This window comes from Puntigrus tetrazona, chromosome 3 (genome assembly GCF_018831695.1).
Source record: "Puntigrus tetrazona isolate hp1 chromosome 3, ASM1883169v1, whole genome shotgun sequence".
Classification (NCBI taxonomy): domain Eukaryota; kingdom Metazoa; phylum Chordata; class Actinopteri; order Cypriniformes; family Cyprinidae; genus Puntigrus; species Puntigrus tetrazona.
Genome location: NC_056701.1, coordinates 9,563,609 through 9,586,967, shown reverse-complemented (window position 1 = coordinate 9,586,967; position 23,359 = coordinate 9,563,609). Strand labels below are relative to the sequence as shown.

Genomic DNA, 23,359 nt, shown 5'->3' with positions numbered 1-23,359 from the left:
CCAATTAACAGTTTATACGTTTGAAAACCGCCAAACTACACCCAATTCTGCCCAAATTTTGTTCACCCGCCCAATCTGGCAACACTGGACTGCGGCGAGGGAAACGATAAAACAAGGGAAAGTCTGCTCAGATTAGATAGTATTGACTTCTTGAGGAATAACACGATAGAAGTAAAGCTAAAAAGCCAGTATGTTCCAGAACAGTTTTAAAAAGGCATCTGTAACGTAGAAACATATACAAATTACTTCCTAAATATGAACCTACAAAACTGTCAAAGTAACCACAGCTTTTACCAAACTATGTTTTTATATTAATACTTTTAATTTAATTTAATTTGCAGTGGTTACAAAGGTTATAAATTCCTGAACTGTATCTATGCATAGGACATAATGTATAAAGAGTAGATTTTAAAGGCTGTTTTTCTCTAAAGCTGCTTTTATTCAATATCTATTGTGAAATTGACTGTAGGCTACAAGCAAACTTTGTTTATCTTGAGGTATGCATTCCTACTTTATATATATTTAATTAGGAAATAGCATTGGCCTTAGTTCTGTGGATCAGTTTTCTTTTCTTTACCTTTTAAGTGTCTAGGTTTCTCATGTGCTTTTTTATATTTCTGAAAAATGTTTAGGTACATTGAACGTAATATATCCCAAAGGTCTAAAATAATATTGGAGACCTATATACCCCAATTAAAAAAAAAAAAAAAAAAAAACAAGAACATTGTTAAATAAATAAACCAAGTCAGTCTTTTATTAAACATTTTTAATTGGCATTGTTTGCAGCCAAAATAGAAGCATTGTAACGGTCAGTGTTTAATGTCAGATACGTTCCTGTTAGCTTACACAGAAGTGGCACAAAGGAAATAATTTTCATTTTGTATGTGGTTTGCAGACATACAAGAAAACGATACAGCCATCAACAGAAATGGTGCATTTGATGTACATTCAGGAAGCCACAGCGTGAGGTTTTGGCCAAGATGTATGAAAGTTATTCATCTGAACTCTTTCCACAGCAAGCGGTCCGTATGCTGTCAAACACAGCCATGTATAGAAGCGGGTGCAAGCACATGTTCAGGGTGGCCAGGCCTTTTGACACTTGATATGAGTTATACACCCAGCATTTCATTAACAGCTTAGACTTCAGATAGTTATTGTACGTCTGCAGAACGTGATAGGGCACAAATGACGTGGAGTAAAGTATGCAGACCAGAGCGACCATCAGAGCCACCTTCTTCTTCTCTAGCAAGGTTATGTTTTTATTTTTCAGGACCGCCCAAATCACACCCAGATACGACGCAAAGGTGATTAAGAACGGAATCGTGCATCCTACAACCGCGAGGAACAGAGTGTACTTGTAATGTGATATCCTCAGGCTTTTGTCGCGACACGAGACGCAAAGAGTGAGATTTTCTTCGTTTTCGGTTCCAGCATATTTGAGGACTGGCGACGAAGCGATGATCACGAAGATCCACGCCAGCACGCTGGCGATCTTCGCGTGCTTAGGCCTGACGTAGCTCCGGGTGAAGAAGGGGAAAACTATGGCAATGTATCTGTTGACGCTGATGCACATGATGAAGAAAATGCTGCCGTAGAGGTTGCAGCTGAAGAGGAAGCGTTCGATTTTGCATGCAGCATCTCCAAAGCTCCACCTCTTATTTTTGGCATAGTAAATGATGAGCAAAGGCAAGGTCAGGACGTATAGGATGTCACAGATGGCCAGGTTACAGGAGAACACTACTCCAGTGTGCCAGTTTTGCCTCTCTTTGGTCACCAGGAGCCACAGGGCAAATATATTCCCTAGCAGAGCCACGCTCATCTCAATGCCATACATTGGCGGGAGGAGTCCGATCTGAAATGTAGTATTGCAGAATAAACTGCTGTTCATTGTCCCTGATGTTCTCTGACCCCTGAAAAATACAAACGAGATTTGTTTATAGCTGTACAAACTGCTATCAATGCCTGTTAACGTTGGAACAGTGCTTTATAAATAGCAAAATGACTATATACTAATGCTTACCTAATAGTGTGCAGTTATTATGAAGTGTTAATATATCATAGCTAAATGTTTTACCAAGTAATATTTCACAGCCGCATTGCTGCCCATCTCGTGCCTTTCATCTTGGCGTCTGGCTACAGATGCTAGAAGCTAATTATATAAATTTACAGTAACATTGTGGTAATTTCGTAAGTTTGATTTTGTTTTCGTGGTTTGGTAAACTGCACAACATGTTAAAGCACCGTTATAAGTAATAAGTAACAAAGGTTTATTGACATCCATAGTTCCACGAAAAGCCTAGGATCATCAGGTAAGAAAAATATGTTCTTCACGTTAAGAAAAAAGTACTTTTTTTTATATTTTATCTATTTTTGCAATGAATTCTGAAGTATTGATCGGAGTGGCTATGCACACTAACTCCGCCCACCAGCGTGTGACTGTGGTAGACCACAAGATGGTCGTTCGAAGTGTTGCCAGGGTTTTTCCGCGCAATTTTGAAAATGCAGTGGCGGGAAAAATGACGGGCCGTTTTTCGGCACTTTTAAAGCGTCAAAAAACTTTTTGTAGACGAAGTAGAAATTCTCAAATTCTGAGGTTCAGTGGCGAGAAAAAACTGACCAAAAACACAATACAAGGGTTCAAGTTCACCTAGTTTTTCGGGCTACTGTATTAAAGCATATTCTGTGTAAACGACAGCAGCAGATCTGGAGAGAAGAGCATCAGAGACAAGTGCAGAGAAGAGAAAAAGGTAAGTACACATAAGTACTTCTGACTAGGGTCAGGAAATATCAGCGAGGACATGTTCTTGTTTAAGATTGCATAAAAATACATTGCGTGTTATAACATGGTTAAGAGAAAAGTACAAAAACTGTAACGCATATATGTGTCTGCACGCAATCACGCACATACATTTATAACTGTTTTTAAGGCCCTTTGCGTGAATCCAGTTTTCTGGTCTAATCTGACTGACACTGGTTTTCATTCCATTTGGGCAGGTTTTAAGTTGGAAATATTTCGTGGACCTGGCAACACTGTTCGTAATCAGTTTGAGTGGTGCAGATAGTAAACGCGTGGTGGTCGTATTTTGACGTCTGCTTCTTTTTCTCCCCCTTTCAAATTTCAAATCACATCAAAAAAGCATTTATTTCCAATAAAAATGAAGGAAATGATCAAAAAGTTAAACAAAGTATTTGGTAGGGTTAGGGTGGGCTTTGTCCAAATGAAAGTGTCAACCATGGCAGCTACTTATTAACTTGAATTCAAACGGACATTTACACTCAATATGTTGCATTGTTTTATAGTGTACTTCCATACTGAGGTGCAGATTATTGTCACTTGCAATAAGTAGTAGAAAATGCTAATAGCACTTAAATAATGCTGCTATGTTCAACTACTGTAAATCTTTTCACTTCCTGTAAATAGCACATAACTAAAAACTATTTATACTTGGTGTATATAGCATCCACCGCTATGTGCACTTGGTATAAATAGCCTCTGTTGTTATTTACACTTGAATTACCTCATCTATAAATCAGCTATTCTTTGTTTGGTAACACGTCATCTACATAATCATGCATAAAAAAAGGTTTCATGCATGTTTGTGACAACTGTCATTAAGTGTCTTACACTCAGTTATGTCATTTTTTAAAGAAAATATTACATTATTTGTAATTAACCGTAACATGACCCTACCCCATCCTTACTCTAGCATTTAATAAAGACCTCTCAAATAATGTCATATTTGCATTAAAAATTACATAATTGAGTGAATGATACGCAATGACAGTCGTCATAAACACGCATAAAACCTCCATCATATTCATGGCGTGTTATGTCACGATAATGAAGATGTCACGTTAGTCTTAAGCACACCCTTTCAAGTAAATCTGTATGAATTTTGTTGTTCTGCACAAAACACAAAAGATTTTTGAAAAAGCTTTGTAACCAGGCTGTTTTGTGTCACCTTTGTCTTCTGTATTTATTTTTCGTATTATGGTAATCAATGGTTACTTAAAAAAAAAAAAAGAAAAAAGATTCATACAGGTACTCTACTTCAGGGTGAATAAACGACCTGAACTGAACTATTCCTTTCAGAATGTATTGAACTCTTTTTGCTAATGAAAGTGTTAGTTTAAGATACGAGTTACTGGGTTTCAGAATTTGCAGTAATTGTAAAACAATTTGTCATAATGTTTGAATCATTTAAGTGTTAAGCACTCACAAATTTGATAAAAACGAAACTCTGATAATCAAATAAGAATCCAGCACAAACACCTTAATGTATTCAACCCAAGTCTACATCAAGTACAGTTAAATACTCCCTGCTATACATATTCCCAACATTTGTTGTGCACAAGGACCACAACAAAAAAATTAAAAAAATAAGTTCATAAACACTCACCCTTGTACATTTAATAATAAAAAAAAAAATCAGTCAAACGAGGCGATAAAGCTTACCAAGTCACGAACGGTACCAACAGTCAACAAACTTCCTGTCTCATGCCAAAAGTGCAGCAGTGAAATCACACAGGAAGGCACATGTGACATTTAAAGCATCGAGACGATTGCAACACAAGCCGCGTGGTAGTTTGAAAAAGATTTATTGGTAAAATGTACCCAAATCTATGAACATTTATACAAGGCACAAGTCTGACGTAAAGTAGCGCTGATTGGCTGATGTTTTTGCATTGATATATTACATGACTGGTGCATCATCATCATGTGTGACACATCGGTGAAGCAGCACTCCCATCTTGTGGTTAAACAGTTTAGATGCATTCAACCTTGCTTTCAGTTCTTTCAGCCTCTCCCTTTCTTGTGTTTAAAGTCCTTTTTTCCTCCGGCACCTTTCTGACGTTTCATAACGCCACGTCCTTTAAACGTTTTCTGTCCGCCGAACTTCTTGCCGGCGTCTCCTTTTTTCTGCCCTGCAAATCTATTGCCCTTGCCTCCTTTCTGGGCAAACTTTTTGCCGCCTTCGTTCTTCCTAAACCCGTTTCTTCCCTCTAGCGGTTTTCTATCCCCAAATCGCTTTCCGCCATTCTTATTTCCTCTGTCAGACGAATTAAACCTCTTTTTGTCATGAGGAGGGGTCTTCCCCGGAGACAGCTTCCTCTTTTTAAAGGGTTTTGAAGACATTCCAGGACCACGCTTCCTTTTTGCACCAGGAAACATGTCTGTAAATTTAAAGAAAAACTTAGAACCAGATTGCAACAGTAAAATTTCACAAGTAGTTTTGCTACAACAATACCTTCATCTGGTTCCTCCCCCACAGCCTGCCTGTAATACTCTGCTTCGTCCTCTGACTCCTCGGCTGGAGCCTGGTCCTCCAGTTTCCCAGGATCCTCCACTTCATCATCTGATTCCTGCCCTTCCTGCTGCCGCTTTCTCTTGATGCCCTCCAAGCTCTTTTGCCTTTAAGAAAAGAAAACATTTTTGGAGCAAAATACAATAGAACTTGCATTTAAAAACAAAACGTCGCTATGGTATTCTGATTGACTTTTCATTTGAACATTCAAATACAAATATCATAGCATGGGATGTTTTACAGGTTATTTTTGGAGATTGTTTTGAAGCAACCAAATACAAAATGCTGTAATGTTTCAGAGGAAATGAATGATCTCCAAGGTTAAAACATCCAGCTCTTCATCGCCACTCACCCAAGCAGCAGATCTACTCACTTGTTCTGATCTCGTTTTTCTTTTTTAAGAGCAATGTCCTGTTCTTGTTTTCTCTTCCGTTCTTCTTTCTCTTTCAGACGGGCCTCCTTCCTTTTCAGAATCTCCTGAATCTCTTCCTCTGTTTTTGAGACTGCAGATGAAGCACATTTTGGACTCGTTTAGCGATTCGCTCAATAATAACTAGTTTGGGTGTTTAAAACGTTCTCTTACTCAAAACTATACTTACTGAAGGAATGATAAAGTACTTTTCCTTCCCCCATGCCTTCTAATATCTTCACCAGCTGCAGAGTCATTCTTGGACCAATCTGTAGCAGAACAGACACACATTATTTTCCAGTAGACTTATGTATCCGATGCAAAAAGACAGTACCAAGTCATTTAATAATCATGTCCCCACTGGATGTAACAAATGCCTCAATTTGTAATAGGTTTTATTGCTTGTGTCAATAATGCTGGAAAAAGGCATCAAGTTAAGGTAAGGGGTGTAACATTTTCGTCACACGCTTCAGGTATTTGGCCAATCACAACACAGTGGATAGCTGACCAATCAGAGCTCACTTCACCCATTCAGGGGCTTAGAGGAGCAACAATAAATATAGAGTATGTGGAAAATAATGTGTTTTTTGAACCTTAAACCACAAACACTTTGAGAAAAAAAAATTTATAAAAAAAAAAAAATGTAACCTTACTCTTCCAACTTGGTAATACTTGTAGATAGTGGACATTATTTTAAAGCTCAGTAAATCGGATATATCTGTCATGAAACTAACCTATACCTATTCAGATCAATGATCTTTAACAAAAAAAAGCTCTCATTTTAAGTTATAACATTGTTAGTGCATGTTGAAGATGGTTGAACAAGAGAAAAAAAAATGAACAATTTTAACAATGTCCTTACTACCTTTCTGTACCTTCAACAATGTCTATGGAGGATCAGAAATCTCTTCTGATCCTCCATTAAAAGACTTCACAAATTAAGATAATTGTAATGTCCCTGTAAAGGTCCTACATGAGGGTGAGTAATTAATTACTTGTCATTTTTGGGCGAACAATCCCTTTAAAAATAGCTTTAGTTTAAAATGCAGCCTAGCATGATGGGTTTCTTCACCTCAGTCAGCCGAACAGCGCTCTGCTGCGAGGCCATGTTACCACGACCTGAGTACACCTGAGGTAACTCTGTAATGTTGTGGTCTCCGTCCTGCTCTGCCTCGCTCTCTGAAAGATTGACGCCTCTACAGAAAGAGCATCAGAGCGTTTACTTTGAAACATCACTGTTCCATTATTTATAATACATTTCATCACATGCATCAAATTCTGTGAATGATCTCCAGCTCGCGGAAGACTAACTTCATGAGGAGCTCGCTGATGTCCTCCAACTTGCTCATGTTGGGGAATTTCTCCTGCATGAGCTTCTTCACCCCTCGACTCATGCCCACGGGCACCACCTTCAAGCTGCTGCAGGAGGAAACGGAGAGGCTTAGCGGACACTGTTAGAAAGCTCACAACATAGCATCCATTTGAAGATGCATCAGTACGTTTACTTTGAAAACAAAAATCACAGGAAAGTCATGTTTTGAAGTTGCATCATGTGCACCTTTAAAATTGGAGACAAGAAAGCAAAGCAAAGCCACTTACTAATGACGGAACTCCACCTCTTGGGACTCGGGTTTATAATTTATCAGCACACATCTTTTTACGCTGTTGAGGTTGAGCTGAGAAACAAGAAATAAATGATCGAAACATGCACCAGAAAGCTTCATAGCTTCTCACCACCAAGAGGACAACAACATCAGCTGGATGTACACATCACAAATCTCAGAAGACTATACTTGCATCACACGTGTAGAAACATTTTACAGCTCTGAGCGAGTGGATTACCTTGTGTACGTTGATCGAGGGGAACATGTTCTGGAACATGGTGGCCATCAGCTTGATGTGCATGCCTTCGACGCCAAAATTATTCAGCACTAGCAAAGGATGGTGGGAAAACTGCTGTTCATGCATCCTGTGCCTCTTTAAAGACGAAACTACGTCTTTGATGAGGGTGTACTGGAACAAAGACCATTTACTTTTAGAACAAATTACATGAATGTTCGTAATATAGTCAGTGTTAGACTAGACACATCAGTACGTTTACTTTGAAAAGACATCACTTCACAGTCAAAATCTTAAAATGTCATCATTTGTGCCCTTGAATGTGAGAAATCAAACCAAAGACAGATCAAAAGTAGAGCAATTATATACCTTTGCAACACGGAAATATAACATTGGACCTTTGGGAAGACGTGCAAGCCTCTGTGGAGAAAGAGTAATTTTAGGTATTATTGTATTTGAACAAATAATTCAATCTTCGTATTAAAGTTATAAGATATAAGAAAGTAAAATGTAAGTTTATGCGACAGCTCACACATAAATAAAAGGCTTTGTTATCATTTACCCTTGTTCCAAACCTTTTCTCTGTTTAACACATTAAATGACATTTTAATAAATATTGGAAACCATACAGTTGATGGTAACCATTCCAACCATGAACGCCAAGGGCTACAGTCAACTTTTACCAACATGCTTCAAAATATCTTCTTCTGTGTTCAACAGAATTTGAAATCTCATACAGCTATAGAACAACTTGAGTGAATAAATTACAGATTTACAGTACATTTCAGGTGTACTATGCCTATGTGTCACACTTCACTATAGTTCCTAAAAAACACACAGAACACAATATACAACAGCCAAATAACCAATGTAGCAGTAACTATTGAACCCTATCCTTTTTACATAATACTCATACACTCACCATGTTTATAGTATTTTCAGTTTTGGTAAATATGGAGAAGTGCGTGACTCCTAGTGGTCCTGCCACTGCAACAAAATCTTTCAAGACGTTGTTCTTCCGCACCTGCAAACCAGGACAACAGTGTCAGCGGGTAAACACAAGACAGTACAGCAGAGCTGAGCAGCAGTTGTGAGGAGCACCTTCAGAGATCTGGCAGTGAAGGGCTCCATGACTCGTCTCATGTCTGCCTCGAGCTGAGTGACGTTCCTGCCGATCTGCCCGCGGTGAAACACGAAGGTGTGCGGCACAGAGGAGTAAGTCTCCTCGGCCACACGGCTGGCGTCCAGGCGGGCTTTCCTCTGGTTCTTAGTCCATGAGACAAAAAAAGTAGCTTAGCGAATTGTTACCTTTAATTTGTAATTTGTCATAAAGCTAAACACACACACACACACATACATATTATATATACACACCTACATATACACACACACACATATATACATACACACATTACCGAATCTCATTCCATATAATAAAATGAATAGATTTTGCAAAGTCAAAACCAGACGGACTACTAGTAACGTACTTCATAACACGCACTTAAGTATGTATGCACGTTAAACACATAATTACCTTCGATTTCCCCATTTTTAAGGACAGTAAAACCTATCCAAGATGAGAGCGCAAAACTGAACTTGGCTTGATTTTAACGCGAATACCTCATCTAAAATATCTTCACGTGTTGCTAACCAGCACCCATCTTGTAAATCCATGCGGCGTGGGTGCGCATGCGCAGGGCATTGCACGACGCGCACAAGCTGAACGCTTGATTTTCACACGCGCCGTCTGTTGGACGGGATGAATTACTGCACGTGCGTATATTGGTATATATTTGCAAATATCGTTATCTTATAATTGCAGAAGTCATAGAAAGTCGTAGTCTCAACCATGACAGAACTAGCATTACAGTTATTTTTCTTACAAAGCAAGTAGTCGTGTAAATTTGAGCAATTTCCTACATTCTGTAGGCCTAATATTGTTGGCAAAAACAACAACAACAAAAAATATAATATTTTAAAATTAGCTGTATTTTGGCATATGTGACCCTGCTGGACCACAAAACCAGTCACACAGGTCATTTTTTATTTGTAAAATAAATAGGCTTTTCGTTTTTTGTTAGGACAGGACAATATATCTCGCTGAGATCTGAGAATCTGGAATCTGAGGCTGCAAACAAATATCAAAATATTAGGAAATCATCTTTAAAGTTGTCCGAATGACGTTCTTGGTGGTGGGTGTGCTTGCGTTTGGGGGACAGGACCAGAAAGGACGGGGGCTGGTCTCATTAGGATGGTTTGTAATTACACTCTTCTTTGTTTAGAGATCCTTTGACAAGAGCTGATCTTCCTGCTTTAAAAGTTTACTGTCAGTCTGGTTTGTCTCCCGCTGCCCACTGTCTTTGAACGTCTCCACTGAAGAGCACCGACCAGGCAACCTCTGCTGCAATCATGTTCAATTATTAATGGCAAAGACAGTGAATTTTCATTGATATAAGCTTTTAGTTATAAAGAGCACAGATCATACGCTCATATATTGTTTGCATCATTTGGAGGACAAGGCATTAGCTTAAAAAGTGGCTTAATCCAAAAAGAGAAGATCATCTGGTGATATTAGAAGGTAAGAGAAATATTTATTCTTAATGTCATTTGTTACATGGATATATTCCACATGGTTTATTTTATACATATCAAAAATAATTACTGTAAATATAAATAAGCATTTCAGTTATGTAGCTTTAGTTGAAATGTCCCATAAATATTAGCTGCTTTGGATTAAAGAGCATCAAAATATTTTAAATATATATATGCAATTTGCAATATCATAAGTGAAACTTTCCAAATTATTTATTAACTTATAGCTCATAATTCATTTGGAGACATTTACTTCAAATTTAAACAAACTGCCATTACTTTTGTATTCATTTTTGGTACTCTCTAATAGGCATCAGAGTGTTTTTAGTACATTTGTTAGTACATTTGAGTTTTCAGTAGTCGCCTCAGTCAATGTTTAGATTTGTTAATTGCTTATGACATTTATGATGTGTACCAAAGCTGTAATTTTCATCAGCATTGACTTTAGCTATTGCTTTTGACAATCAGATGAAATAAAAGGTTGAGTCAGGCCCTGTTTCTGTTGACATGCTAATTAACCCAAGAAAAGGCAAAACATCATCAAACATGAACATCTGGCATGCATCAAAAAGCCAGGCCTCTTCAGTTAATGAGTAGTTGCTTATAATGTTAAAAATGAATTGTAAAAAGTTTTAGCTCACTGGAAAATTAAAATTTATTGTGACACTGTAGCAAAAATTTATAGCTCAAAAAGATTTTTTTTTTTAATGCGAAAAATCATTAGGCCATTAAGCAAAGATCATCTTCCATTAATACAAATATTTTATTTCCTACTGTAAACAAATCAAAATGTATTTTTGTAAGATTTTTTATTTTTTAGATTTTATTTGCACTCTCAGATTCCAGACTAGAAACAAAACGAAAATATCGCTGACAAATATTGTTCTAGCCTAGCAAACCATGTTGTACATCAATAGAAAGGTTTTCGCAATAAGACGATGAAAAATCCCAATTTCGAAATTTTGTGGTCACAGTGGTTTAGTACTTTTTAACTTCTTTTTCAAGTCAGTTCAAGTCTGAACAACACAATCTAATGCCAGTTGGTGGCTAATTCACACGCAGTCTGCGTGCAGTCTGTAAAATGCTAAGATTTTGCATTTTTTTGTTTCTTATGGCTCAGTTGCAACACTTATGGAAATTCCAGTGACTTGTGCCTTGGTCTTCCTGCTGGTTTTTGATGGGGGCTGCGGTTTAGACACCTCCAAGGGTGATGCGGGTCAGAAAAGGCCATCTCGAGCGACAGAGAACAAGCCGAGCCGCTGTTCCTACACTTTCATCGTACCTCAGCAGAAGTTAACGGGGGCGCTTTGCGTGAGCACCGAGACGGCTCGTGTCAACCGCTCTGAGATGGCGTCCCTGCGCGCGCTGCTGGACCGCCAGCAGGAACAGCTGGACACAATGCGTGGGCAGCTGGAGCAGGAGGGCGCGCTGGCCAATGAGATGCGAGTTCTGCGAAGGGAGAGCGTCAACATGAACGCCCGCATCACCCAACTCTACGCTCAACTGCTGAATGAGATCATCCAGAAAAAGGATCAGGCTTTGGAGCAACGGAGGCTCGAGGGTTTGGTGTTTAATGCAACGGCCCAGGTAGCTCAAATCATTCCCTACTGTAAAGAAACATTATTATTACCTCAGTTGTTTCTCCTAGATGCAAGTGAGATGGGAGAGTCTCAGAATGACTGTGCACAGATTTACCCAAATGTGAAATAAAAAGCCCTACATTTTAATATAATCTAAAAAAAGCAAGACTAAACAGTGCATTTTAGCATGCTTTAGTATATACACTTAAGTGAAGCAATTTTAGCTTTTTTGTTGACCCACTTAAGCACATGTTTTCGGACAAGCATGTGAAGTAAAAATATGTTAATGGCATTTGTAAAAATCAGTATATTTGTAAACACACATTTGTAATAATGAAGCTGTTGAAGTTAAACATTTTAAACAGGTTCATTTTACATTTTTAAGTAGTAGTATACTTTAAAGTTTACCTTTTAGTGTGACAACAAAACACACTTTAAATGTGTGAAAAATAGTAATGAAAGTGTACAGTCTCTTTAAATACACTTAATATATTTAATGATATCATATTACCTGCAATATTTCGCATTATACTAAAAATATAGTATTATATAATCTGCATACATTTTTTGCAAATACTCAATATTAAGATTAAGTACACTACAAGTGTACATTCACACTATAAAGCACACTTGTTTTTCACAATGAATGTATTGATGCATTCATTTTAGAGAAAATTATTTGCATCGCTTATTAAGTTTTCTACTTTTTAATCATTTTTTTTTTTCACAAAAAATCCTAACAGGTGCTTCAGGTGTCCAGCAGTTACAGAGACCTGGAAAAGAAGTATGACGCACTTACTTCTCTAGTGAGCAACCAGAGCCAATTAATCACGCATCTAGAGAAACAGTGTCAGCTCAAGAACCCCACTAAAGAACCGCAGGTAAGAACATCTGCTATGGGCACTGTGCTTTTGCTTTGTAATGTGGACTTTTATGTTGTAGTTTTACATGTTTCCTGTTCCTTTTTCCTCTTGTTATTAGTTTGCTTGTTTCCAGCTGTGTTTAGTTAGTCTTGTTAACCCCTATTTGTAGCCCGTGTGTTTCCTGTATTCATTGGCCCTGTTCCAAAATGGCACCTCGTGGCTTTCTTCTGAGGCAGCATGTTTCGTTACAAAAGGGCATTTTGAATGTATGATAAAAGTCTGCTTTGTAGCTTGCCTCAGTGTTAGGCGGCAAATAGCAAACGCCAGCGTACACAGCAGCCACTAGAGCGTAAAAGCACATGAAGTGTGCCATTTGAGATGGTGCCGTAGTCTTGTGGTGTTCTTTAACGGATGACGTCAATGAGCTCAGCCTGTGGTTTGCGTCTTGCATCTTGGATTAGTTTTTTCTTGTGTTTTGTTATTGTTTTAATAAACACTGTCTGCATTTGCATCCAACCGTTCCTCAACTCTTAAGTTCTTCCTCCGTGAGTCTGAGCTTTCAGGTTTGGACAATCCACGAACAAACAGCCGTTGCCATGTCACATTTAGCATGAATTTCGTTACAGGAAACCACATCACTTCCGGTTCAACAGTCAAGTGAGTTTGTGGATGAGAACACAGAGCACGAAGGAGTGGCCAGAAATATCCAAAGAGACCAAAGTGTCCCTTTGCACCAGGAACAGAGCCCTCCGGAACTGCTGGAGACCTTGGATGGCTTGCCCACTCTGCCAACAGACATACCTTTCACCAGTTACCCTGTGACTAAATCTCCAGGTAGCCTAAAACCTTTAAAGGGGGTGTAGCTGCCACTGCGGTTTTGACTGTTTTTTAGTTTGTTGCAACTGCGTTTTCTAGGATTTTCAGTGTACTGAACGACCTAACAATTACTTAAATGACTCAGCGTTGTCCCTCCTTTGATGCGAACGCATCCTTTTTGCCTGTTTTATCATTCTCAGAGTGAAAACCTTGGTAAAAATGCTTCAGCAATCCACCACATTTGAAGTCTAATTCATGTCTGCAGCACAAATGGTTTACGTAAAGTTTAATATTTACAATAAGGGGTTTGTTCAAATCCTTAACCCAAAGTAAGAGCAATAGTAAAAATGAGCCTTGCCTTAGAAAAAGAGTAAGAATCCCAGATGCGAGTCGCATCCGTGTTTCCCACGTAGGAGTTCGGAAGCCCTGGGTGTCAGTGACCCGTGTCAGGAAGCTTTATCTCTGAGAATTCCAAACAGTGCCTTATCAGAGATGGTGACCCTCATTACTCTTCACAGAACTGCGAGAGCTGCTTTCAGGCTGAAAGCGGTGTTATTAGCATAAGCACACGCACACACATGCACATAGCAGAGGCAACTTAATCACCACCTTTATAAAAGCTTCGTGAAACAACCCTTGAATTACAATGCAATGCTTTTGCCTCCACCAAGTTGGGTGTGAGATTACAGGACACAAGTCCACTTCATTTGACAAACCCAAATTACAGCCACTTTTACGGCAGCCACTAGACTGTTTTAAAGCACACTCATGCTGACGTTTGCAATTAAAGAAGGGTTTCGAGTTAGATATTTGTGTAGAAAATTTTTTAAAGGAACAGTTCACCTCAAACTGAGAAATTGCTAAAAGTGTACTGAGAGGCCAAGCAGAATAAACTACAAGTTATACACACATCTCAAGTCCGTCAGTTAATGTATTGAGAGGCAAAAAGATGTTTGTCTGTTCATAATGAAACCTATTATGCACCTATTATGGATTACTGAAGATTACATTTTTAATGGAGTGTGTAACACAGCTCTAAGTAAATGAATACATCCCGCAAAGTTTTAAATCTGAAAGTGCACTGCGTAAAGAGTTATTATCTCTCAACTCTGAGTTATTGAAACGAGTATTTTGATGTCACCATGAAACATTAGCATATTGCCCACCCACTTCGCATTTTCATGTTGGCCTGAATGAAGATGCAGCTTTTGGAGCGTTGAAAACTCACAGCAACTGCCTTAAATAAAATCAACCAATCACCGGAGGGGTTTGGAAAGATTAGTCGTTGAACAAATCATTTGGGGGTCGTTGAACAAATAAGGTAAAAATAAATGCATGTTGCAAAAAAATAAAAGTGTTTTTTTTATTTACATGCATGTCAGCCTTTTATAACCAATAATAGGGAAACTTTAAGATACTTGTAATTTCCGGCTAAAATGCGCAACAAATGCATCTGCTGTATATCTTGAGTGGCTGGAGGGTGAGTATTTTCAGTGTTTTTTTATTTTTGGGTGAACTGTTCCTTTAAACGAGAAACATTTACAGAGTGAATTTAAATTAATTGTAAAATAACATAAAAAAATGGTACAGGTATTCAAAATGAAACTTTTTTTTTAATAAAATAATTTTTTTTTTTTTATTGTTTGCACATACCATAATTGACATGTACTGTAATTGACATGTTGATTTGTTTGCACATTGTTTGTTTGCTTCTTTAATAAATCTTTTTTTTTGTTAGGTGTTAGTCTGTATCTAGGTACAGATAAATGCAACGTGCCAGTGAGTGCAGTAGGTCACATTCCTCTGGTGGTTTGTAGGAGTGTGAATTCCTCAATGTTGAACTGATAAGTAAAGGCTGAGAGATGGTTGTATACAGTATACAGGTCATGACCTTGCTGCTTTCTGAACCAACAGAACCGTATCCCTTTACCATCCATCCAGCTCCTCCACACCAAGACAAGACAACTAATACTATACAACACTGGTTTGTTTTCACCCCGAAAACACCAGCAATATTTTTTATGTTAAATGTTTTTGCCATAATATCCAATCAAACCTAAACCAAAGAACAATGCGTAGTTACCTGTTCACTTGATTGCCACCTTCAAAAACTGTATTAGGGACATGAATTATTGATAAATATTTATTCATTATGAATTATTTAATACATTATTCATAAATAAATACTGAATAAAATATACTGTCTCTTTAAAAGGGCCGTGGGATGACTGTCATCATGTGCTGGAGTCAGGGGAGAAGACCAGCGGTATCTACCTGCTGCGACCACGCAATACTAACAAACTTCTGCAGGCCTGGTGTGACCAGAGCAGAGCTCAGGGTGGCTGGACCGTTATCCAGAGGAGACAGGATGGCTCTGTCAACTTCTTCAGGACCTGGGAACAGTACAAGGTGCATGAAACAAAACATGACTTATTTGATAAAGTTGCTATAGTAGGCCTGTGTTCATAACATCTGTGCTAAGTGAACTTTGCGTAACAGTTCTGCCAAAGCAACAAGTTTTAAACAAATTCAATCTCTTTGTAAGAGTACTTTGTACTTTGTGACGGTGCTTTGTAAGTGCTAAAAAGGCCTATTACTCATTTCACATATGGTCATTTGTTTAATTTATAGTAGAATAGAAGTGCAAGTGAGTGAAAGAGAAGTGCAACTATTCAGATACATCATCATCATTTGACAGCACTAGTCTCTGGATTAATCAATGTGCTTGAACAAATCATTTGAGTAAATAATTAAATGACTCACTCATAGGGACAGTCAATTATCTAGTTCCTGAATGAATCAGTGTGTTTGAACAAATCGTTTGAATAAATGAATCAGGGTCCCACTCATAAAGACAGTCATTTTTTTAGTTTCTGAATGAATCGGTGTGTTTGATTGAATCGTTTGAATGGATTAATCAATCAGATAAAGACAGTCACTTGTCACCGTCTACTCGTGTATAGTGTAGAAAGAGTCATGGGTAAATACTTATGACTTGTGGCAAGATTTGCAAAGTTGTCAAGTATATAATTATTTTAAATCGGTCCAGGTTATCTGTTCAGTCATGCAGTGTATTCCATCTTCAATACCACACCTATAACAACGAGTAGAAATATTTTCTCAGCTGACAGGCATTGTGGGCCACGTACGCTGCAAAATAATGTCTATTAGGTGCACCCATGAGCACCCTTATGAATATTACATTTTAATATACAAAATGAACTTTCTTTAAGTAATGAGACAACTATTGCCTACATACAGCATGGCTTTGGCAATCTGGATGGAGAATACTGGCTGGGGTTGGAGTACCTGTACTGGCTCACCTCTCAGGCCACCTACAAGCTGCGAGTAGCCATGGAAGACTGGCAAGGACGACAGGCGTTTGCGGAGTACGACAGCTTTCGGGTGGAAGCGGAGAGTGACTGGTATCGGCTACGGTTGGGCAGTTATCAAGGCAACGCAGGAGACTCCCTCTCATGGCACAATAATAAAGCGTTCACCACTCTAGACCGCGACAAGGACGCTTATTCAGGTGCTCAGTCTATTTTATTGGGGATTTTACATCATTTGTATGGTCAGTCAAGTTTTTCTTAAAGCCATTTGTTGTTTGTTTGTCCTCAATAGGTAACTGTGCTCATTACCAGAAGGGTGGCTGGTGGTACCACATGTGTGCCCACTCCAACTTGAATGGGGTGTGGTATAGAGGAGGCCATTACAGAAGTCGATACCAGGATGGTGTTTACTGGGCAGAGCTCCACGGAGGCTCGTACTCCCTAAAGAAAGTGGCCATGATGATCAAACCTGCTTAACATCCACAGAAACAAATCAGAAGACCACCCAGAGAGTTGAGAGTACTTAAACTGAGTGCCACATTTTGCCGCCATTTCTATGCAAATATGTGACAATGAGCACTAAATGGTTTCGTCCAGCTTCAGGTTATTTTATTAGAGATCTAGTCTTGAAGTTTTATTAATACTGTCGGAACAAAGACATGATTTGAATATTTTTATTCAGATGCAATATTGTAATTTTACAATAGTTTTGATATATTTTCCATTTGATTGTATTTTGTTTCTCAACCGTCAAATAAAAAAGTGGTATTTTGGAAAATCGCATATATACTGTATATATTTTTAAAATTATTTTTAATTTTATTTCTTTAAACTACAACAGTATTCATTGAAAAAAAAAAAACATTTTCATTAATATTTTAGTATGTATTTTGCACCATTTTGTATTGCTTCACGCATGAGGTTTTCTTCCTACTGCGAGTTAAGACAGGATTTCCTGTTGTCAGACTCTTAGAGACTTCACGCCATGCTTATCACAATTAAGAGAAAATAAATCCTTTTCACATACAACACCAAAGGAGAGACTGCATCTTTGCATCTATCATCGATCTCAGGCATAACCAGCATCACTGCTTATCATTTGTTTGACAATGCTCCTGCTTCAGCCGTTGATAGGTCTCTTCTTGATGAGCCATGGTGGTAAGTTTTCACCTTCTATTTTTTTTTTTGTTTTTCTGCCGATCCCTTCAGCTTTTTAATTATTTTAAGCCTAGAAAACCATCTAGGGAGTTCATCCTTATTATTGAAGTTCTGTTTTACTTCTTTTGTTTTTAGATATTTTTCTTTTTTTCTTCAGCTCTTTTTCTATTAACACTGAAGCCGCTTTGATGGTGTCGAGGGTTAGATCTCCATGGTCATTTACAAATAATAAGTTATCGCAGTTTGCAAACAGTTCCTTCTAATTGTATTCGACAACTGCTCTTCATTTCTAAAGCCAGAGACCATAGACTTTTTATTTGTCAAAGTTGTGACATTTGAAAAATTATTAGAGGGTGTGGTAGGTGTTAGAAACTAGAGCACATGTAGGCAGGTCGTCAAGTAGCTTTCACACTTTCAACGCCCAAGTGTTAAAGACATGCTGACCTTTGTTTCTCTAAATGGGGTTTTCATGTAAACTGAATATTGATTGAATCAATTAGTCGATCTTTTCGATGTGGATGCAGTGTTTTGAATGGTTTTGAAGCATCTCTGAAGTTATTTTGCGAGGGACAGTGGGTGGTTGTTTACTAGATGGTTTGGCAAAATAATAGCAACAAACCACAATTTGTCATTAATGTCTGTTGCGGTTCAAGATCCGTAAGGTACCAAAAAGGTTTTTTCCTAACGACCAGCATGAGCAAATGATAAAACCAATGGTTGCCAAGCACCATTTATCACAACAAACACACTCAGTAAAAAGACTCTCATCCCCATATGTGTTAGTTGTAAAAAGCAATGTTTTAATAATCCTGGACACCATGCTGTGCATTTTGTCACATGGATCATAAAACTATTAACGTGGTTCTTGAATTGCGAACAGATATGTACAAGATCAAAAATGCAAAAATGTTATGCTATCTACTAAAAAATGTAACAATATTACACAGAATTATTTAGTCTATGAAACAAAGCATTCAGTTTTATTACTAAAATGTGCTGTTATTTTAAGTAGATTTTTTCAGTTACCGTGCAATTAAAAGACTGTATACTAGATAACTCAAGTAGATAACTACACTGGCATTACCAAAACTACTACTCACTAAACAAAGCATCATTGCTCATGTTATTCTATGCAGTTATTCACAAACTACCCATAAGCTCTGCTCTTCTGCACAGCAGTAATTACAGAAACTTCAACATAACAGAAACACGTTTAAATGTAAAACATAACTTGACATTATCCATTAACCGATGTTTCCCTTCACCCAAAAGCACATAAAATAGCACTTAATTTTATTATTTACTCTCCATATCCAGCCACATGCAAAGCATGCTGGGTTAATACTCTTAAAATAAATAGGTAGCCTTTATTACTTATTATAACTTGTTACTTATTTATGACATCAGCTTACTTCCTTAATTTAAGGCTAGACTCAAACCCTCTTTTGATGAAGAAATAAACTCATTCACATTTGCCATTTACATCTTCATCACATTTAAGTTTCAGCAAGTCATTTGGTCAAAGTAAAGCAGAAATTCAGTTTACATGAATCATGACTAATTTCAATGAACTGTAATAATACTACCTTGCACATAGATTATTTTTTATCATAATTGTGTGTTCTCTATTTAGACGCCTGCGAGATTTTGTTCAGCCCTTTTGATGTTGTGGTTGAATATGGAGCTTCATTTTCGGTGAACTGCTCCTCCAGCAACACCACACATCAGACTGGCTTTAGATGGGGATTTGACGACACAGTTGTGAACAGTGAAGGTATCTCAGCAACTATGGTTGTGACGGACTGGGAGATGAATCTAACATGTTACATGAACTCTACTGAAATGGAGTGTTCACAAGATCTTCCAATAACCATTTACAGTGAGTTTTTTTGTTTTTTCCCTAAAACAAATGATTTTCTTGAATTCACTCACGACTGTGGATATCAATATCCTTGAAATCTATTTACAGAGGCACCAGACAGTGTGTCCATCATCACTGTGGATCACAGCGGACCAATGATGGAGGGAGAGGAGTATGAGCTCCAGTGTGACGTTCTCGGTGTGGCTCCTGTTCAGTATCTCACTGTCAAATGGTACAAAGGACAGACTCTGCTGAATCAAACCACCTTTAATGACAACATCAAGACTCCAGTGAATGAAACTGCCACACTCCTGATCCGTCCAGACCGAGCTGATGATGGAGCTCAATATAAGTGTGTAGCAGAGCTGGAACTGGGAGAAGAAGGACCTCCTCCTACAGAATCTGCTTTCAATGCTGAAGTTTACTGTAAGTTTATTATTTCCAGGATTGCCATTTAATTCAGTTCATATTTTCCGACGTCCTTCTATTGAGAAGCGACTGTCACATTTCATCACATGCAGAACATTTAATTTAAAATTTTAAATCTAATATTACATATTATGAATTAATGCAAATAAAAAGGTTTCAGTACAATGTGTTTAGTGATCTGGTAATAACAGCTGCTCCTTATGTTCCGGTTGTTCTGAGAATTGTATCTCTGTCCTCCTCAGATAAACCAAAATACTCCATTTCAACAGAGACCATCATTCAAGGTGATGATGTCCTACTAGATTTTTTCATTCCACTGCCTAGTGTCATGATTTTAAAGTCAAAAGCACGCTCTGTGTGAAAAGCCACTAAAGCATTGCTAGTTTTTTTGCTAATACACGTGAAAAGTGCAGTACTGATAAATGCCCAAACCGATTTGTAAATGATGCTGTTATTCTGTGATAGAGCTTCATTGGTTTTCAATCACATCCTTTTCTGCAGAAAATCACTGTCCTATTCAAATCGTCCCATGGAGAGCTGTTGTGAAGTACGGTGACCGTGTTTCTGCTGACTGCAAAACTTCAGTCCAGCATCAAGGGATTGGATGGGAAGCCAGTGAGGGAGCAGTGCCCATGATCAGAGACAAGAGTCTGATCACATGGACAGTGTCAGAACTGACAGAATGGGACATTGAGCCATATTGCTTCATAAACTGTAAAAAAGGAGATAAGCCGCATCAGTGTTTAGTAAAGCTCCCAGTCACTGTTTACAGTAAGTTTCTCTGTTACTCTGTTTTTCTGTTAATTCTCAGATATATCTAATAAATGTAGAGTCATCATCACAGCAGGTGTCAGAGCGTGTAAATCTTTCCTCCACAGAGACTCCAGACAGTGTGTCCATCAGCACTGTGAATCACAGCGGACCAATGATGGAGGGAGAGGAGTATGAGCTCCAGTGTGACGTTCTCGGTGTGGCTCCTGTTCAGTATCTCACTGTCAAATGGTACAAAGGACAGACTCTGCTAAATCAACCCACCTTTAATCAAACCACCTTTAATAATGACACCATCCGGACTCCAGTGAATGAAACTGCTACACTCCTGATCCGTCCAGATCGAGCTGATGATGGAGCTCAATATAAGTGTGTAGCAGAGCTGGAACTGGGAGCAGAAGGACCTCAGCCTCATCCCACAATATCATCAGATCCTCTCAACATTACTGTACATTGTTAGTGAACAAAATATTGTTTAATGTCTCCACACATGTGATGAAGCAAGAACTTCTTTCAAATAAGTATGTCTTTTTCTGTTCTCCTATTCCAGTTGCTTCAGAATTTACATTTTGTAGCGACTGGTCACCATTGACAGAGACCTCGCTGGATTCATATCCTTCAAGTTCCTATTCAGTTGTGGGTAATCCTAAGCCAGACATCTCCTGGACACACAGATCATCATCAGTCAATTCCTCTACAATTCTTAACAAACACGATTCTGGCCGATATGTAATCATTGCCAGCAATTACGGCGGTATTGATAGTTGCTTCGTGAACATAACTGTTGAGTGTAAGTGTGAGAGTTCTTCAGGAAATTATATTTTGTGTCTGATTGTGTTTTTAAGTTGATTGTTATCTCCCCAAAACAGATCCTCCAAATCTGAACTGCAACGGGAGCTATGAAGTAAAAGAAAATACACCCTTCAAATGGCCTTGCATAGCTGATGGATGTCCAAAGCCTCAATTCTTCCTCTACAAAAATGGGAAAATGCTCCAGCATGACTTTCATCCCAAGTGGAATGATGGTGGCCTTTATAGGTTAACCGCACTTAACAAACACGGAGCTTCTGAATCTTCATTCAACCTCAACGTCCTACGTAAGAGATGGTCTACAATGTATTTCTTTAATAACCTTTGCCAATTAATTAACAAAGACAACTTCTACTTTTAACACAGATGCTCCAGTGTTTTATGACAGCCAAGATAAGTTTATCGTGGAACAACACAGCAATATAACGCTAGAGTGCCCGTCGACTGGTAACCCAGAACCTGAGGTGTGGTGGAGCTTCAAAAATAAAAACATCTCCACTGGGAGGCGCCACATAAACATCGAGAGAGCCACGTCTACCAATGCTGGAGTTTACACATGCAGTGCCAGCAATGAATTTGGACGCATTTACAAGAGCTTCTTAGTGGAGATAAAAGGTTGAAAACAGTATGATATAATATTAAATGACAGCTTTTATTAATTGCAGGATAAATAACAAACTTTTTTTCCCCCTTCCTTTTTAGATGACATTACCTACTACATTCTGATTGCTGTGGTGGTGGTATCTGCATTGTTTGTTTTAATCTTTTTAGCGGTCTTAATGTGGAAAAGGAGAAAATCAAGAGGATGGTATGAAATACAGCATGAAATGCGGCCCTTAAGCAACGGGGACCATAAGTGAGTTTGATCTTGTTTTAAGAAGCTGCAGATATGTTTACATCGATAAAAACAAAAAGAAAAAAAACGCCAATGCACTGAACATCAAGGTGGTTACGATAAATACATCTGATAAATATCTGTGGTGTACCATGTTAAACTTAATACTGTACGACATGCACGTTTCATCTGTGTGCCTAGGCCTAATCATTTGGATGATATTTTAGTAAGAAGAAAAAAAGCTTGAGATGAGTAGGTCTAATAAATAAATATTTAAAACGTGTCACATGACAAAATTGTTTGCTGTATTTTGATTATGGTTACTTGCTTTATAAGTGTTACATACGGTTTGCCTTGAGAGATGATCATATTTAGTTAAATATGTAAATAGAAGTACAAGTTTGTGTTAAATAGCATGTTACTTTTGTTAATTTTTGCTCATTTAATGTTTTTTTTTTGATGATGATGATGATCATGAACAATCTCAAGGGTTAGGTTATAATACAGGTTTGACAACACATTTTAATGCATGTCCTATAAGTAAAGTTGTATAATAATGATGCAGAAATGATGGACAGATGTTTCTGAAAATAAAATAAAAATTATAACAAGCTTCTTTTGCCAACATATTTTACTTTCTTTTTGGAGCCTGTTTTGTAGTTTTTAAACCCCAGAGAGAGAGAGAGAGAGAGAGAGAGAGAGAGAGAGAGAGAGAGAGAGAGAGAGAGAGAGAGAGAGAGAGAGAGAGATTCACTATT

General features: G+C 38.0%; 4 protein-coding genes across 4 annotated transcripts; 2 read left to right on the top strand and 2 right to left on the bottom strand.

Annotated features, from left to right (window-relative positions):
* Positions 1–749: 749 nt before the first annotated feature.
* On the bottom strand, positions 750–4,594 carry p2ry11 (purinergic receptor P2Y11). Its single transcript, XM_043235559.1, has 2 exons — positions 4,457–4,594; positions 750–1,910 (listed from the first exon to the last, which is right to left on the bottom strand). Exon 2 carries the CDS (start codon positions 1,886–1,888, stop codon positions 992–994), a length of 897 nt encoding a protein of 298 aa, XP_043091494.1. The 5' UTR covers positions 1,889–1,910; positions 4,457–4,594; the 3' UTR covers positions 750–991.
* Positions 4,583–9,243, bottom strand: ppan (peter pan homolog). Its single transcript, XM_043235555.1, has 12 exons — positions 9,089–9,243; positions 8,656–8,820; positions 8,477–8,578; positions 7,924–7,974; positions 7,558–7,728; positions 7,315–7,391; positions 7,027–7,134; positions 6,788–6,911; positions 5,906–5,984; positions 5,680–5,809; positions 5,250–5,413; positions 4,583–5,175 (listed from the first exon to the last, which is right to left on the bottom strand). The coding sequence occupies exons 1-12, from the start codon at positions 9,101–9,103 to the stop codon at positions 4,799–4,801; spliced, it is 1,563 nt and encodes a 520-aa protein (XP_043091490.1). The 5' UTR covers positions 9,104–9,243; the 3' UTR covers positions 4,583–4,798.
* A 114-nt stretch (positions 9,244–9,357) lies between these two features.
* Positions 9,358–17,515, top strand: angptl6 (angiopoietin-like 6). The gene is made up of 7 exons (XM_043235556.1): positions 9,358–10,132; positions 11,267–11,733; positions 12,470–12,607; positions 13,216–13,423; positions 15,621–15,814; positions 16,667–16,937; positions 17,030–17,515. Exons 2-7 carry the CDS (start codon positions 11,278–11,280, stop codon positions 17,212–17,214), a joined length of 1,452 nt encoding a protein of 483 aa, XP_043091491.1. The 5' UTR covers positions 9,358–10,132; positions 11,267–11,277; the 3' UTR covers positions 17,215–17,515.
* A 125-nt stretch (positions 17,516–17,640) lies between these two features.
* icam5 (intercellular adhesion molecule 5) lies at positions 17,641–23,217 on the top strand. Its single transcript, XM_043235552.1, has 10 exons — positions 17,641–17,895; positions 19,529–19,774; positions 19,865–20,182; positions 20,428–20,469; positions 20,687–20,956; positions 21,064–21,411; positions 21,507–21,746; positions 21,826–22,053; positions 22,133–22,381; positions 22,469–23,217. The coding sequence occupies exons 1-10, from the start codon at positions 17,847–17,849 to the stop codon at positions 22,624–22,626; spliced, it is 2,148 nt and encodes a 715-aa protein (XP_043091487.1). The 5' UTR covers positions 17,641–17,846; the 3' UTR covers positions 22,627–23,217.
* Positions 23,218–23,359: the final 142 nt, after the last annotated feature.

What these genes read in the sequence shown, in the direction of transcription:
- p2ry11 (XM_043235559.1), bottom strand. Translation starts at nt 1,888, where the DNA reads ATGAACAGCAGTTTATTCTGCAATACTACATTTCAGATCGGACTCCTC.
- ppan (XM_043235555.1), bottom strand. An exon ending in CTGAAAATACTATAAACATG is followed by an intron (nt 7,975 to 8,476) that starts GTGAGTGTATGA and finishes CTTTCTCCACAG; the next exon opens with AGGCTTGCACGTCTTCCCAA. An exon ending in AGTACTTTATCATTCCTTCA is followed by an intron (nt 5,810 to 5,905) that starts GTAAGTATAGTT and finishes CTTCATCTGCAG; the next exon opens with TCTCAAAAACAGAGGAAGAG.
- angptl6 (XM_043235556.1), top strand. Translation starts at nt 11,278, where the DNA reads ATGGAAATTCCAGTGACTTGTGCCTTGGTCTTCCTGCTGGTTTTTGAT. An exon ending in ACCCCACTAAAGAACCGCAG is followed by an intron (nt 12,608 to 13,215) that starts GTAAGAACATCT and finishes ATTTCGTTACAG; the next exon opens with GAAACCACATCACTTCCGGT. An exon ending in GGACCTGGGAACAGTACAAG is followed by an intron (nt 15,815 to 16,666) that starts GTGCATGAAACA and finishes GCCTACATACAG; the next exon opens with CATGGCTTTGGCAATCTGGA.
- icam5 (XM_043235552.1), top strand. Translation starts at nt 17,847, where the DNA reads ATGCTCCTGCTTCAGCCGTTGATAGGTCTCTTCTTGATGAGCCATGGT. An exon ending in CGTGAACATAACTGTTGAGT is followed by an intron (nt 21,747 to 21,825) that starts GTAAGTGTGAGA and finishes TCCCCAAAACAG; the next exon opens with ATCCTCCAAATCTGAACTGC. An exon ending in CTTCTTAGTGGAGATAAAAG is followed by an intron (nt 22,382 to 22,468) that starts GTTGAAAACAGT and finishes CTTCCTTTTTAG; the next exon opens with ATGACATTACCTACTACATT.